Source organism: Apostichopus japonicus, chromosome 16 (assembly GCF_037975245.1).
Source record: "Apostichopus japonicus isolate 1M-3 chromosome 16, ASM3797524v1, whole genome shotgun sequence".
Taxonomy (NCBI): domain Eukaryota; kingdom Metazoa; phylum Echinodermata; class Holothuroidea; order Aspidochirotida; family Stichopodidae; genus Apostichopus; species Apostichopus japonicus.
Window position 1 is genome coordinate 45,023,279 of NC_092576.1, and position 18,032 is coordinate 45,041,310.

Consider the following 18,032-nt stretch of genomic DNA (forward strand, 5'->3'; position numbering starts at 1 on the left):
ATTACCCACACAGGTATCAGAACTGCGAAATTAATTTTAGGCATATTATTAAAGAAGTTGGTGATGTCATATTTTTTTCAGGATATTATAATAACATGATTAACACTAATAGGGTAGTAATTGTCAGTAGACAAGTGGTAACGCGAAATAAACTTTGTTTTGACTTAACACGATGATTAATCAGTTCCATTTGTTTACTTTCTGTATGATACATTATTCGCCGTCTGACCTGAAATGTCGCTGGAGGTATGCTATTGTAGCTGTAGAGAGTGCTTATTCATTTACCCCATCAATAAAAAACTCTTCTTTATGCCTGCTCCCATGCCTTTAGCGTCTTCTTTGGTAATGCAAGAGTTGAGGCGGTTGGGGTGAGGAGGGAGGGGTTGAGAGGGGGGAAGTAATTTTTAAACGGTTTATGTACAATACTTTGAGTCAAAGTATGAAACAATTAAATGTTCTTACATGTTGTTGTAATAAATCTGAATTATTCATTTAGAGGATTAGTCAGGAGAATAAATTGATGGACACACAGAAACTAAGTTAATATATGATTCACAACATGCAGTGGTAGCAAGCTAAGTGTGTTATTCGTTTCCATAACTGTATATTATTCCGTTATCTCGAACAATCTTAACAATACCGTTATACTTGAACGTGTAGCAACAATATATGTGTAAACACACTTACTTTAGCAAAACAATTTCGAGCGAATCATTCTCCATTGTCTTGCTTTCTTTCATTTTCTCAGTAACACCTTTGTCTAATAATTCCGATTGTTGTTAAGCATGATACGGATCAGTAGCCAATCATAGTAAAGCGTTAACGGTTTTGACTACGGCTTTCTTGTTACTGATTACACACATATGTACAGTCTGCTGTTTTAGTACGTTCAACGGATAGTGTTACACCTCACCATTTTCCCACGTATTCTGTTTGCTACCACTCCCTTGAAGATCAAAACATTTTGAAAACCAAATTATACAAAAAGGGCAAAGTTAATAGTTCAAGTTCATGTAATGATTAAGCTCGATACAGTTACAAGTACCTCGTATAAATGAAGATCATTTGAAGATGAAACATTTAATTTGTCACAGCGATTGATATGTGACTGGGAATGTAATAAGAAATTGCCACATTACATCATACTCCTTAGTTCATGAAATACATTGCAACGATGGTATTTGACAACAGAAGTGCACTTCTAGAAACATAATGTTCTTGTTGTACAGTGTAAATTTAACACACATATTCCGATCTACAACCTGCAAACCAATTACAATTCCGTGTTAACATTTTCTCAATCTAACTGGAACCAATCAATTCAAATATGGTTAACTGCGACAGCAGACAGGTGCTGTAAAATGTATGATAAGGTTTGTCTAGCTAACGTAGCCTAAAGTTAAAGATATCACTGATTGATTATGTTAAAAATAGTTGGTTCACTCGCACACTAAGTGTAAAGTATGTTGCAAAATTCAATGAAAGCCAAACGTCAACTCCAAGTTCAGCATGTTGTATTGTTTTGTAGGTTAACTTTTAACATACGCAAATTAGAGTGTTCATTGCAATGGTGAGATATCCATCTTCTTAACAATACTGTTGAGTTAGTTGTGTAGCCTTAGTTCCAATTCTAACTGCAGTATTATGATGCTTTACAAAGCCGTTATTGAATTGACTAGAATCTGTATTCAGTTGCTTGCCAAAAATAGTTATGTTGCTTGAGTGTATGAATGCACGGATGTATCGGGAAAGGCTGTGTAGCCGTGTGTATGGATGTAACTTCAAGCTGTGTGGTGTATATTTTTTCTCAGGAGTTAAACTGAAAGAAATAACAAAAACGTGTATTTCTCATTCAGGCGATGTGGCTTCTTGTTATTTTAAGCCATAAAATACGCAGCTCGATGAAATTGGTGTTAATTTTTTTGACATTAGGAAATCGGTAACAATGTTAGATTGGGCTTGTTTTTTTTTTTTAAATTAATGAACAGCAAGAATATGATGAGAACGTTTCTTCTTGTTATCACAAAGCTGTTCGAGTTAACGTACAATGCTCATGACAATAAGACCTATCGTCATTAACATGTATCATATGAAATGTATTTCCCTTGGAAAACTTATTTATCCCGTCAATTAATTGTTTGTTACCGTGTGTTTATTGCAAGGTAAAGCACGATATTGGGTATAACTCATAAAATGCATAAGGTCGAATACGAAGTGCATCCAGCGATAGGGTTATACCCCCTGCGTTCGTTCACACAAAGCACTAAATAAACATTAACCAGCATATAGCCGGCAACTGTTACAAAATGGTGCCACTTTAAATAAAATTGCTACCCTACAACTGATGGTGGCGCTGCGCTTACATAGTGTCTAGAGTTCCTTTTTCGTTCATTATATTTTAGGGCAGGTTGTTGTATGCGTTATTTCATCGGTAACGCTCTGATAAAATATCCATTGTTTCGTGTCATCTACTATCTCTCACCCCTTTATCTGATATCAACAGACTGTGAGCAACTCAACACAGAATGCTATTTTATAATGCAATAACGCTGCAATGTTGGTGAAAGATTTCCACGTAACGATTGATCGTCCGTATTACTACAGCGTTGACATACTTAGTTTCCTATATTGGGGTCTAATACCAAAAACAAAGAATGGATATACTCTTGGCTACCGTTTATTTATCGAAATTAAAAAAAAAGGATCTTCTTGAAACATGTATTATTGTTGTGTCTGATTTATAAACTAGAAGTATTTCCTCCCTGCTTTCTATGCTCAACAAAGTTTCATGAATGGGATTGAAAACATATCAATTAATTTATTTATTTACAATAAATTTGATGTAGTACAGCATTACAACAAAATATATTTGGCAGGATTTGATATATGAAATATGGTTTGAGGACAGCGAGCAGGGAGGAAATCATAACTTACATTGTTGATACATGTAGGAAAAAAAGTATATGAAGCACAATTTACAGACTGACAAAAACATTTTCTTCCCACCATCATGTTTATGTCATCAATGATGTTATAGCACGGTCGGGAAAAGTCACCAGTCACCCGTTGCCTTATATAGCGTCATACTACATTGTGAATTATTGATCACATCATCTCATAAACAAATATTCATAAATGACATTCCAACATACAGAAACAGGAAAAGTGCGGCCTGAATGCTGAACAATGCACGTGTCACTGAATAAACCGTCTCTCCTACCCATGGATATATCAAATTGTATATTTGTAGCGTCGTGTTTACGTGTGTTGATGTGTATGGTATCAATTCACAAACCATCGGAAAAGCGTGAAGCATGATTTAAACGGGAAAAGAGGTATATAGTTTAAGTTGTGACAATAAAGCTAAGGAATATAAACATATATAATTCAAGGGGAAAAACAATGTCTGGGAAAATAAAACCTGTTCACTCGAATGGACGTGATTATAGTATTTGTTTATCTTTTTCTAAATTTTAGCGAAATGATGTATTTACTGATAAACTGTTACCTATAGTTCTTCATGATTATGTTACAAAGGAAATACTTCAAGACTTTTGTTCTATATTTAATGTATGTTAAATATTCGAAATCTAAATAATCAACAACCAATGTTAACAATGCTATATGTATTTATAAGATTTTGACTTGGTGAACCAAGGAGCTGCCATTTATTAGTGTGTTATGGCCAGGCATTGAACATTAAACGTGTTAAAATGGCTACAGGTCAGTTGAGGAGTTCAAAATTCGATGTCTTTTAGAACATTAACTCAATAATACTGCTGATGTAGCTTGTGCATGTGTGATATGAAAAGAAGAACCATGTTGTTTTTGGTAGTGGCCATAGGTCATTTGATGTAGCAAGCGGTGAAAGTGTAAAAGCCAAGCCTGAAATTATTAGGGCGGACATATAGATGGGTATATATTGATATATGTATGCAGTCTTCTTTGAAGACTTACGTGGGGTCAGCAGAGGTCAAATTATGTATGTATTTTTAAGTCTAAAGTAGTAAATTCCCTAAGATCTACTTAAGCACCCTAATGGTGTTCTTGTTTGAAACTTATGTCTGCCTGTCACACAGTAGTGCTTGATAAGTCAAAATGTAATGTGATAATACAGTAAATAAGTTTTCTTTTCCTGTAGTCATTTTTAAGTTCATTTTGACAAGTGTATCGCTAATTTGTAACCCATTACATACAGTATACATAAACTTGAGTTGTGTTGAGATACAGAGTTGAGTTTGTGTGGTAACATTAGCATATCTGCATTCATCAGAAGACATCCGAAGATGAAAGTTGAGTTAATTACTTGATCATTGTGTTAATACTGTGCATTTTGCTAGAGGTAAGGATTTACTAAAGGTTGATGGCTGTGCCAGTTTTAACCATTTTCTACTCTTGGAAGGGGTTGGAAGGGTTTGAGAGTGGAAGGGGAGGGGGGGGGGATTGTATACAATGATGGAAAGTGTTTTTATTCGCTGTCACTTTTTTTTATATTAGAAACAACTACAATAGTGTATTTTATAGGGAGGTGAAGGGTATCCCATTAACATTTGTTTGAGAGGTAATTATATAACCTCAGACTTTTCGTGCATTGACAAGTACCTGTGTTCTGAGTGATTTTTTACTGACTTGAATTACTTTTACCACTTTGTAATAGCTTGGGGAGCCTGGAATCTTAGTAAGCTTGTAATGTCTTCTTAATTCCACATCGATATCCTACTACATGTGCTTTGATCTGCTGCACCCATTCAGTCCTATTTATATATTGTATGATGTACCGAAGCCTATGTATATCATTGTATTGTTTTCCATTTACTTACTATATGATTATTATGATAATCCTGTTTTAAGGGGACAGTTTACCACACAGTATAGCCTTAATATGGTTCCATGCTTCGAACAAAAAAAAATTCAAAAGTTTTCAAGTTATATATCTTAATCAACTAGTTGACATAGATAACTTTTAATCATTTCGCATTGTGCAGCAAAAGTTTGAGACATTCTTGTCTGATCATTTATAACGTCTGATCTACCTATCTTAATACACACATTGTACATATCTTAGGTTCATCAACTTGAAACAAGTTGGATTAAAAAGACGGCCGTCGCACTTGCTACTGATATCATTTTTGTCCATACACGTTCCGTAAATTGGCGTTTAAGCGCACAAGGTTATGTGATCGTTACGGATTTCTTTCCCAATTACGTAAACGTTTAACTTATTCAACCAGAAAGGTGATTTTGACCACTTTTTTTGTGCTATTCTTTTGGTGGCATAATATCATGTACGTCGACTACGAAAAGTCTCATAACAAATGTATACGATATCTCTCGCATATCATCACATCTTCAACCGTGCGAGTGTGTTTTCTAATGGAACGGGATTTCTTAGTTTGTAAAATATCTCTTAATTGAGATTTTTGCGTATAAAATGTAGTCATTGGCTTCAGCGCCTAAATTCAAATATAATGATATTCACCTGTATTCACCTGTATCCCACACCTCATCACTAGACAGATGTAGTGTGGGATGAAGAAGGGAGAGAGAGCACAGCTCTTGTAACTCCCCTACAATGCAGATGTCTGTCCAAAAGTCCCTTGAACTGATTAATACTGGTAGCATCAATGGCAGACTGTGGAAGGGCATTCCATTCGGATACAACCCTGACCGAAAAAAAATTTCTGCGTACATTCAATTTTGAATAGTTTGCGCACAGTTTCATTGAATGGCCTCTAGTAAAAGAGATGTCGCTAAATTCAAACCATAATTGAGGGCTAGCTTTTACGAAACCTTTCATAATTTTAAAAGCTTCAATTAAATCTCCTCTTAGTCTTCTTGTGGATAATGTTGTGAGATTTAGAGCAGAAAGTCTTTCATTGTATGGCAAATGCTGCAAAACAGGTATCATCCTTGTAAATCTTCTCTGTACTTTTTCCAGATAATCTATACCACCTTTTAAATATGGGTTCCAAGCTTGAATGGCAAATTCCAAGTGTGGACGAACAAGAGATTTATAAAGTTGCAACATTAATACAAGTTCCTTTGTTTCAATAGTTCTGTAAATCATTCCCAAAATCCTGTTGGCTCTTTTCACACAGGCAACAACTTGTGTATTTAATTTGAGAAAGCTTGAAACAATAACACCAAGATCCTTTTCTTCATTCACTGTCTCTAATGGCTGACCATTCATAAAGTAGTTGAAACGATGGTTATTATGACCAAAGTGCAGAATTTTACACTTGCTGACATTAAATAACATTTGCCATTTCTCAGACCAGAGATGCAGCTTATTGATATCCTCTTGCAAAGATAATGCATCGTTTTCATCTTCAATCCTGGTAAAAACTTTAGTGTCATCTGCAAATTTTAAAACATGGCTAGAGATTTCATCATCAATATCATTGATGAAAATCAAGAATAATGATGGTCCAAGGACTGAACCCTGTGGAACTCCACTTTTAACTGGCAACCATGATGAAAAAGTACCATTCAAAGCCACCCGCTGTCTTCTACCATTAAGCCAGGCTGAAATCCATGCGCTCACTGATCCAGAAATACCATGAGATTCAATTTTGGAAACAAGCCTTTTATGTGCCACTTTATCAAAAGCTTTAGCAAAGTCAAGATATACAACATCAACTGGATAACCTTTGTCAACTTCATTGGTAACATATTCGAGAAAAGTCAGAAGATTTGAGAGAGTAGAACGTCCTTTAGTAAATCCATGTTGTGTATCCTTTAATAATTGATGATCATCCAAGTGTTTAATAATAGCATCCTTTATCAACATTTCCAGAATTTTACAAGCCGTGGATGTCAGACTTACAGGACGATAATTACATGGATCATGCTTTGAACCTTTTTTGAAGATAGGTATTGCATTAGCTTCACGCCAATCATCTGGGACAATACCTTCATCCAGAGATTTGTTAAATAATATGGTAAGAGGGCCGGAAATATCTGGAGCCATGGACTTTAAAATGTTATTATACACATTATCCGGTCCTGGAGCTTTGTTTGGCTTCAAGCTCTTAATCTTCTTTAAAACATCATCATGAGTAAAGCACAGACCTGACAATACTTCCTCACTTCCTCTTGTAAAAACACGATCTGGCACTTGTAAATGTTCAGTTGATTCACAAGTAAACACCGACGAAAAATATTGATTCAATATACTTGCCATAGATTGATTGTCAAACACCACATCACCCTCTGAATTATGAAGAGGTCCCACAGTATCTTTAGTTTTACATTTTGAACGTATAAAGGAATAGAATGACTTTGTATCTTCTTTAATCTTATCGCCGAGTTTTCTTTCAAACTGTTTTTTAGACCTTCTTAATTCTGTATTCATTAAGAGCTTTCTTATATTCTGACTTTGTTGTCTTTGTTTGTAACATTCTGAATAGTTTCCATTTCTTGTACTTTCTCTTGCGTGCTTGAAAAGCCTTGTAATCCATCCAAATAGGCTTTTTACTTCTTTTTCTCTGACTCCAGGGAACAAAGTCATTGCCTTATTCAAAATAATCTTGAAATGGTGCCACATGTCAACAGTATTCAGACCATCAACTAACTTATTCCAATCAATACTTGGCAGATATCTTCTCATCCCATCATAATCAGCCTTTCTAAAGTCTCGGAACTTGTTAATCACCTTTTTGACATTCACTTGAACAATAAGCTGAAACGTGACTATATTGTGGTCACTAGTTCCAAATCGTTCCATAACATTAACATCTTCTACCATCCCAGGTTCAGAACTGAAAACCAAATCCAGTATAGAGTCACCTCTTGTTGGTACAAAAACATGTTGAGTGAGAAAAAGGTCTTGAAAAAGATCAAGTAAAGCTTGACCCTCGCTGTTGGCTGTTAACGTTAACCAGTCCATTCCCCTTCGATTGAAATCACCCATTATCAGTGAATGCTCTTTTGAAGCACATTTTATCACATATGCCGGAATGTTAAAAAGTGTGAGAGATCACGGGGTTAGATCTCCTACTGGTATAGTGATTATTAAAGTGCTCCATCTCGACCAGCAAAATACTTCAATCATCAACAGAAGACAAGTGACTGCAACATAGAGGAATACTTTGCTGCAGAAAATAATTATTTAGAGAGTTACAACCCAACCATGGTGATTATCTAATGTCTCTTATATTATCTTCTTTATAAATGTTTATAATGCAGAATCTTGTCTACTACGTGGCATATCAGAGAGCTAGTATGCCCCTTTCAGTGCATGGTGGTGAAAAATAAACAGTACACAGGACAACAATCATTGATCGCATAGGGTCACGTGGCTAGTACATTCAACCCCAGACCGCAATTTGTTTTTCTTACATGGTTTATAATTTAAAATACAATGTCAGATACTTTTTACGAGGGAGTGGCATTTTCTGTATCACCATGTGAGCTGACAATAACACTACAAACTGAGGTTAATTTACATAAAAACGACTCTTGTGAAGCTGACCGATGTCGTTTGGAAGCGTATGACCACATCAACATGTTTTACAAGCTAAGAGAGCAGTGTATTTCATTTCATTCATACGAAGACAGTTGTAGGAACATGGAAACGAATGGACGTTATAGGAATACTGTTAAGAGACAACATACGAACACTGTTAAGTTCGTGTTTGACTATTTTTATTTGGACGAGATTTCACGATGTGGTGGGTCTCTAGCACTACATCAAGCAATTGATATGTATTAACGCAAATTCATTCTATTCACGTGCGAATAAAGGCACGGATAGAGGTCCCTAAACTGAAATACACATTTCTAAAATGGGATAGGGAAAAAAATGTCGCCCTCACAGAACCAAACAATTTCGAGCTCAGGTTACCCATGGTCTTAACATATGTTACAATATTGTACTTTAAGTCAACCGGTAATTACAATATACGTGATTGTCTCTTATGTTTATTTATATTGCTTGAAAAGAGAATAGTGTTTGTTTTTAACAAATGCTGAACATTGGATGCTTTCACTCTTTGTTTCGTTACGAATTGTAACAGTTTTAGGAAAAAATGATCTCCATGAGTGATACTCAATCAAATGGTGAGTGAAACATCAATTTATTTGATTTGTTGCCATTTAATTTTCTGATGAGTGTCAATATCCGGGTTTGTTCAAGGGTTTAGGATGTGCGTGTTTGTGCATGTTAGTTAACATCATGTTTTTTACTACAATATCTGTTACTGTGTACTATTGTCATGTATCGTGGTACCTTGCATTAGGGTACTGGTGTACTGTTGAATGTAAATTACTCGCACATCAATCGAGAATAACGAGAGAGCAAACACTCCGATGCAATTTGTAAGCTTGTCGATCTACATTCTGGTTACATTCATCACCTGGGGATATTGAAATTTCCTCTCAATTATTTTAAATAATGTGACTGATGAAATGCGATTCCCTGTGACAGGAAAGGAAATTTCTTGTCGATTTAATTGTGTAAAAATCGAAATTTTAATGACATTACTCTTTTATCAATTTAATACATTTTTGCTTTCGAACTTAAACCTACACATTCCCCACTGCTCAAAACGTTTGGAATGAATATTTCTGATATCAACATATTGGTGTAAAATAAGTGTACATTGATCTTTGACGCTATAGTGAACGCCTCTAAATGGCATATAGAGGGTTTTATGGAAGCCCTGTACATGTTCGGGTCACATTAAACAAACATTATACAAAATTTATTGCACTGTATTTGTTCAATACAATAAGTGAGGTATCCATGATATACAGAAAGAATGTTAAATAAGTGTCCGTTTATGTTCCACACTGTATACGTTCCTATCGGTATGGTATATAGCAACTATTCCTGCAGGGAAATATCTACATCAGACACTAACATTTATAACATGCGCTAAAAATGTAATATTCCAATGTCGAACGAAAGGCCATTAAAACCAAAGGAACATGTACATAACATCCCAATCTTTCTGATTTTCATTTACATACACAGAAAGCATTTGTTCTAACGTACGGTCGAACCGTTCTACTAAACTGTCTGACGTACTGTGGTCTATATGCAGTAGTTCTTGTCTTTTCTATCCCTAGTAACTTACAAAAACAATTCATGAATATGGTTTCGAATGACCATTAATTGCGGTAGAATCCAAAGAAAGATGAAAAGCCAAAGAGAAGTAATGACACAATTGTTAGTTTTCATCAGTTAATTTTATGGTACCGACTATAAACATATGTACTTTCAAAGAGGAAATAGAGAATCAGCAACAAAGCACTAAGCTGACGGTAGGCTTTTAGGTTTTGTAACGTATGTAAGTTACTTAGCACTAGTTTCGTTATCCAACCTCTGGCCTAGACCGATATCAGCTGGCCCAACATAAGTCTTAGTAGAATTACCACGACCATGTTCTCGTTGCATTTTTCACAATCGTTAAGCCTAACGTTAGCCGATGTGACACAAATAAGGCCATGCCACCAAACAATAAGATTTACCATAGGCCTATAACGGATCTGAACGGCTCTTAGCTAAACGTAGTTGAAAACCCGATGCAGTAAACTAGAGATATGAAAATGAGAAGAAATGCAAATTTAAAGGTGGCAAGCCTTACATGTAGGGGAATATAATGCTTCTGTGTGGGATCGAAAACTCAGGTGACCTTATATTTTTGGCTGAGGGAGGGGAGGGGGTAGGGCAATTGAGGATTGATTTGGAGTGAAAACATTAAGGAATCTGTTGTGTTCATTCAAGTAAGTGATGTGATAACACATGAAAGATGAAGTAAAACGCATTAAGTATATTTCGAGGTGTGTTTGTCAGCATTAAATAAGTGCAGTGACATGTACATATGGTAGTTTAATAATACATGGTGGATATCACAGAATCATTGTGGATCGAGGGTTTAAGCCAAACAGGGTAACCTCACCTCCACCAACCCTTCCACTCAGATTGAATTATAAGCTAGATAAAAAGACCCCATATTAACTAAATTTGAAGCAATGAGAAAAAAAAGAAGTCCAATCTGCATGGGTCTCAAGCTCCAGATTTGTTATTATTTGAAGATGATGTTGCTGGCGGGCTCCTGGCGTAGTCTGGACCCAGTGTGTGACCATGGTGGAGTTTAAGATGGCAAGATTATCCTTCAGCCTGCGGATATTAAATCTGGTTGTGTTCAGCCATGCATGACTCAACCCCTTTTTACCTATCAAGCCTAGTCCAGTGTGTCATTTTGCAATGAAGGGTATAACATGGTCTTCCAGGTTGTTCTTGTTGTGATGAAGGGTATAACATGGTCTTCCAGGATGTGCATGTTGTGATGGTATAACATGGTCTTCCAGGATGTGCATGTTGTGATGAAGGGTATAGCATGGTCTTCTAGGATGTGCATGTTGTGATGAAGGGTATAGCATGGTCTTCCAGGATGTGCATGTTGTGATGAAGGGTATAACATGGTCTTCCAGGATATGCATATTGTGGTGAATGGTATAGCATGGTCTTCTAGGATTTGCATGTTGTGATGAAGGGTATAACATGGTCTTCCAGGATGTGCATGTTGTGATGAAGGGTATAGCATGGTCTTCCAGGATGTGCATGTTGTGATGAAGGGTATAGCATGGTCTTCCAGGATGTGCATGTTGTGATGAAGGGTATAACATGGATTTGCATGGTTGGTGGAACTGTCTCATCTGGAAAGTTTGTCCGAAGTAGCTTTTCATGGTTAAATCTGTTAGAAAATGAACCAAAACATAGTTTATCCCATATTACCTTCCTTTTTAAAACTTCACACACAACAACATCAGCTTTCATTAACCATATACCAGCCATATGATTGGTCAGAAAGTCATAATGACCAGTGGTCAACCATATGGTGCATTAACGTACAGTTCAGATTGGTCGGATTGTTTTTTTGTGTATATTACGCTGGTCCAAAGAGCCTACTACTCAATCGATAACTCAGCAACGGGCTATTGTAATCCTAAAAAAAGGATGCTAGCAACCACTGCTGACCGTGGAAGCACTCTGCATATTAATGAGAGAGAGCCAGTAGGGTTGTGGTCATGCTTTGCTGATTTCAAAGAAAAGACAATAGACACCCACACGCCATCATGACGACGATAAGATTTGGCAATGGTCCCTAATTACCTGTCATCATAATCAATGAGAGAACCGAATAATGGCTCAACTCGTTAATCAGGGTAACTGAGAAACATGAAAATCGGACCTCACCTAACGCTTTTCTATCTTCCTTGGAAAGGTACCCAGCAGCCTTATACTGTTTGTTGCAGGTTCCAAAGTGTCTGTAAAGTGTATTATATTTTATTATTATGTATTGTGTATTATTATTATTTAGCTTGATTATCATGCACAAGGGTTGGACACTGTTTTAGTGCTGTGTTGATGACATCTGACATCAGCTGTTTGATGTTTTCATTCTACATAAACAAAGGTGAAAATGGAGATATTATTGGCAATCATTTTTGAGATGAAGGAGTCCTCTCAATATATTTGGCAATTTTAACATGAAGCAGGTGGCATGTATTTTCCAAACTATTTTAGTGTTTCAAGAAGAGACCTGGCTTAGATGTAGTCCGGGTGGGCACACCTGTCAGAGACAAGTATATTCTGTAGTGCACAATAAAATATTCATCTTCAGAGAATGCTACTGGAGCGTCACAAAAGTTAGGAATTATTACTATAAGGAAGAAATATATAAAGGGCAAACTAAGGGAAGTATGTCATGTTAAATTCTCCGCTCCTGGAAACTTTTCCCAGCCATGGATGGATTCACATCAGGATACATTAATAAACAAGAGCCCAAGGGCACTATGGTTCCTTGCTTGAAAGGAATATTTTTTCAAGGGAGCAGCACTGTCTTAAAATTGTTATGTGGTCCGATATACACACACAATATTATTGCCAAAAATATCACAAATCAACTGCTGGTCCTTTTGAGAACCTGTTGAGGACCAGGTGTCCGATATGAGCAAGAGTTTTTTTTTACAGAACTCAAAGAATCATCCTAACTGTACTTATTAAGAATTTTAACAAAACCAAAGAAAACATTGATCTCAAATAACTTCGCACATGAAGGTTTGCAGAGGAGTCAACTTATGGACAATTTAGATTGGAATATGGCCACAAAACTTCAAATAATCAACTTGAAAGATACTAATACAGGTCACTGGAGGTCAACCTGAGGTCAAAGGTCACCTAGATGCGGGTCGACTGCTGAATTACAATAGCGTACCTTCCAACCCTTGTCGGATATTTTGCTCTCAAGTTATTGCAAAAATACTAGTTTTGACCACTAATTAACCTTTGTTGACCTTGGATCACATGACCGTTATGTTTGGAAATGATTCCTTACCCCATTTACAACTACTCCCAAAATATGAACCATGTCGGACCCTGTCAATGGGAGTTATTGCTTTTTTTAATTTTGGTTTTGGCCTCCAACTGACCTTTGGTGACCTTCACAGGCACCAAAAACAATAGGGCACACCTTCTCACTATGGCGGATCTATATACATAGTTTGAGTTTAGTCCAACTTTCCCTTGTTGAGTTACAGTGTACCCAAGCGAGTGTCACTGACACACACACACATGCCAACCTGACTACATAGGTTCCTTAGTTAAAAGCAAGGAACCAAACAGGTGCTTTTACTTCACCTGATCTAGTGGAACTTCAAACAGATGATCATCTATGACATTGAAGTAATCCTTTGCTGTTGATGGTCTTTCACCATATTGGAGGTATGTTTACAGATTTGACTTCAGATTTTACAGTGATCTCCGAGGACATCGACCTCTCTCTTCCAAGGGAACCCTCATTTCCTCTTTGGTAGTGATACAGGATAGGCAACAGTGAAGGCCTACAGTAAAAAAAAAAAAAAAAAATATATATATATATATATATATATATATATATATATATATATATATATATATATATATATAAAGATAAGGATAATTGCACAGTTCTTATAATGCCTTGATAATCAAAGAGCACGCTGCCATTATTTCATGGTAAAGCCTCAAGCCTGTATATTTGGGTTTCAGCAGATTAGCCATTAGGAGGGAGGGGGGGGGTTGTGAAAGGGGGAACCCAGATGAAATTCTGATCCTTTCAAAAATAAAAGGAAAACCAATTGGAAAACTGTTGAACAACGACCCTTCATAAATTTTCCTCCCCACTAAAAGAAAAAACAAAAATTGCAGTCCCATACCGTGACACATTTGGTCTGAAAACTAATAACCTACATAATTAATAATGAAATTACCAATGACCCCTGTAATTCCATAAACAAGACAAAGATATCCATAGTCCCCAAACATGAAGATTCATAGTTTTTCCTCTCTGTAAATGTAAACAGAGATAATGAAGCTATTAGTTCCTTGCCTATAGATGCTTGTAAGATTGCTACTTTTAGTCAAAGTTTAGTACCTTTTCTTAATGACTTAATGTAAACTTACGTTTGCTTCACTATTTACTTCCACTCTACTTTAGGTAACTCATTGAGTTGCTCACAGTGTTGTTGCATCCCTATCTTGAGGTTAGCTCTGAAGTCATCAGCTGGGAATATGGTGATCACAACAGTGTTGTGGTGGAATCAGCTATTTTGGAAAATCTGCTAAAAGTTTCCCCAAACCTTGCTAGTCACATCCAACTTTAATCCAGATCTCATCAGCGGGAATCAAATATGTGCACTTGAGAAGCTTTTAGTCTATTCAAAAATAATCATAAAAAGTACTTGTTATGGGTCAATTTCAATGAGCTGACATTAAATCACCAGCTGAATTCATAGCTCATAATATTTCCCAAAGTGTCATAACTTATTGCTTTTAATTGTATTAATAGTGGTATTCCAACAGTAGAAAATTTAGTACGATTCTAGGAGATGTTTTTATTTTCTATTTTGTTATTGTTTGTACTATTATATATAGTGGTATTTCTACAGACTCAAATTTGGTAAGAGTCTGTAATAGGTTTCTTTTAAATTGTTTTGTTTAAATGTTATGCATAGTGATATTCTTACAGCAGTATATTGGGAAAATACCAAAACTTAATGTCAATGCAAAACACTGTTAAAAATAATATACTAACAGAAGTCAGTGCCGAGAAAAAACATTGAACTCCTCAAATTGCAACAATAAAAACATATTAAAAGACAACCTCCTTGACTCCCATATTAAAAATTTCCTCTTTAAATATATAATTAATAAATCATATACTAAGAATGATTTAAAATCCCCCTTAGAAAAGCTCATTTTTTTTTTAAACTGGGAGGAGGATTTGGCTCTGGCAGGGGGGGGGGGGTAGTTTAGGAACTTTGTGGCTAGAAGTTTTGTGAGTCAAACTCCAGAAGTTTACCTCTGGGAAAAAGTCCAGCTCTGGGAAGGGATTGTTTTGCCTTATCATCATGAAGATATTCTCACAGTACCTTTCTAGTCTATGAAGCTGTTGAAAGATCTTTTCTTTCAAGAAATTCACACTGACCCATGGTGTCTTCTTGATGATTGTACCATCTTCCTCATCTTGGTGCTCTGACATTGTTACTGATAATGTCCTGCATTGACCCGATCACATTCACACTGTTTCAGCTACTTATAACAGAAACACAAGCTCCATTAGTGTTTATCTTTACGGGTGAATTAACCGAGTTTTGTAACTGTTGTTGCAGTTTTATATCCAGTAGTGGGTATGAAGGCAGAAGGCATATTAACTGTAATTGTATGCTCAAGTAGATTTGCCGGTTACTCTTTTTGATAATCTTGTTTATTGCTTTAAACAATTGATTGAGGGTTTTTTGAAAGTATTTTTACTTAACTTAAAGGAGGTGACAAATATGTTATACCATCCTAGAGTTAGGACAGGATATGGTTGCTATGGATACCAGACTTGTCAATCTGTAGTTGAAGTTAAGCTATTGTTATTTGGTGATCAATTGATGTTTTTGGTTCTATGCTTTTTTTAATTAAAGATGACGTTTGCAATACAGTTAGTTATAAAATTCTGAGATTTGTGTAAGATTACATACCATTACGATATAATCTGTGAGGTGAATTTTCTGAAGTTTCGTTCTTGGGGGACATTTTGTGTACTTTTGACGACCATAGCAGGAAGAACTTATCAACTGCCGGCACTTAACATTGTATTTAGTTATTCATAATCACCACACCTTTAAGATTTCATTTACATTAATAGTCCTCTTGTTTCAGGATTTCAGTATTGTGTGTTACATGTGTATTGGCTCATCCTAACACAAATGTGAATTTGTATTGTACACACTGGTGCTGTAGTACCTGTATCACAATTTTGTATGTAACCAACTATCACAAGGGAAGAGGCTGTTCACTTGACAAGATACCTCAATAAAACTGAGACCACATGTGCATTCAAACTATTCCCAAGGACTCGATACTGTTGTTTGCGACTGAGTTCAGATGGAAAACCTGAAAAGAAAAGAACAAATAAGTCATGAAAATGTTGATGAATGAATTCCCAAAATTTGGTTTCTTCTTCAACACTGAACTAGTACTATGTATATGGAACTTATGCAAACAGGTGTGAAGGATCAATACTATATATATTTCTGAAGTGCGGTGTCTGTTTCTGGTTTTGGAGGAGAATCTAGGGATGGGGTAGGGGATGGAGGTTGGACAGGGGTTGCTGGAAGATTGCTCCTGTTTTGACTAATGCATCCTTTCTAAACAATTTCCATAATACCTCCCAGTATTGTAATACCAGTAACATGGCTTGATAAAGGGATAAAGTGCCCATTTTATGTAAGAAATGGCACGATCTCTTTGAGAATCACATTCAAGTCATGATCTCCATTTCCATCCACTATAACAATGTTGCAATAGTTGAGACGGAGGGGAGAGGAGGGAGAGGCAGTTCTGAATATTGAGCTACACTAATGAAGGCATATTGAAAATTAAACAATTGATAAAAGTGAAAACAGAGACAAAGAGCCAGAAGCGTAATAAAGTGTAACCTAGGTGCAACCAGGATGCAACCTTGGTGAAACCTTAGTATCACCTAGGTGCGACGGAGGTGCAAACTTGGTACCTCTTTCATGGATTAATGAAGCGCTAATCTGGCAAAACTAGTTTACGTTAAAGTCAACAAACAATATCTCCAGTTAAGAAGATAATCAGAAAGGGTTTTTAACAAGAAGTGGAGTATATTTTGCTCCGATTCCCTATTTGTGTCACACTGTTTGTCATTCACCAGAATACGCCCTTAAGTATTGACAATCCTATTTGGTTTATGGTATGTCATCAAACTATCTCAACAAGCAAATGCCAGTTCCTATAATGTGCGATTTAGTGCTGATCTTTCCAACCTGTGTTGCTTTGACTCACGAAATGTTACCTCACAAAAACATGAGATATCAACAGAAAATAAACTATTTAATGGATACTTGAGGCAAACAATTGGTTGATTACAACGTTTTACTTGTTGACGCACATGGTCATCTTTGTGATGTTGGGGACAGATGTCATTGCCTGAGGAAGGGGTCTATGAAGAGGGAGCATTCCCATCCACTTAATTTTTAGAGGACCCTTCCAAAACTGTGTGGCAACCCTACAAGAGTCTGGAACCCCCCTCCCCTCCCACCCCACCACCACACCTTGATTTACCAGGGTTGTATACTATTAAAGCACACTCACATATCTGCTCATGTAATTGTTCTATTCCACTTTTAATGTTGGTGAAATGATCCGTTTAATGATATGAGGCTCATTACAGCGTCGTGACTACTCAGTCTAGCAAACTGACCGTAAGGCCAGTTCCTGAGATGCACTCAATAGGGAAACGTAAGACTTTAATGGCCTGGAATAATATGTCTACAATGCATCTTTGTCTTTGCAAGAAAACAAAACGGCATTGGATAATACAACATCGTCCTCAGTTGTTTATGAAGTTAAATGAACATGTTTTAGTTTTAATTATTAAAATGTATGTAGCAACCCTAATTGTTTGATTAATTAGTAAGTACTAAGATTTAGATTCCCCCTCCCTATGATAGGTCCCCCCTTACAAATT

General features: G+C 36.3%; 1 protein-coding gene across 6 annotated transcripts in view; it reads right to left on the bottom strand.

The window, feature by feature from the left end:
- Positions 1-11,540: 11,540 nt before the first annotated feature.
- LOC139982216 (tRNA (cytosine(38)-C(5))-methyltransferase-like) overlaps positions 11,541-18,032 on the bottom strand; it is a 28,031-nt gene continuing 21,539 nt past the window's right edge. Inside the window, exons 10-14 of one of the 6 annotated variants that reach the window (XM_071994855.1) lie at positions 16,283-16,432; positions 14,471-14,703; positions 13,649-13,851; positions 12,206-12,411; positions 11,541-11,702 (exon numbers count right to left, since the gene is read on the bottom strand). In XM_071994855.1, the coding sequence (XP_071850956.1) occupies positions 16,332-16,432 (101 nt within the window). In that variant the 3' untranslated portion in view covers positions 11,541-11,702; positions 12,206-12,411; positions 13,649-13,851; positions 14,471-14,703; positions 16,283-16,331. Of the gene's footprint in view, positions 11,703-12,205; positions 12,412-13,648; positions 13,852-14,452; positions 14,704-15,420; positions 16,433-18,032 lie in introns of all 6 variants that reach the window. The other 5 variants (XM_071994852.1, XM_071994853.1, XM_071994850.1 and 2 more) reach the window with 5 other exon arrangements.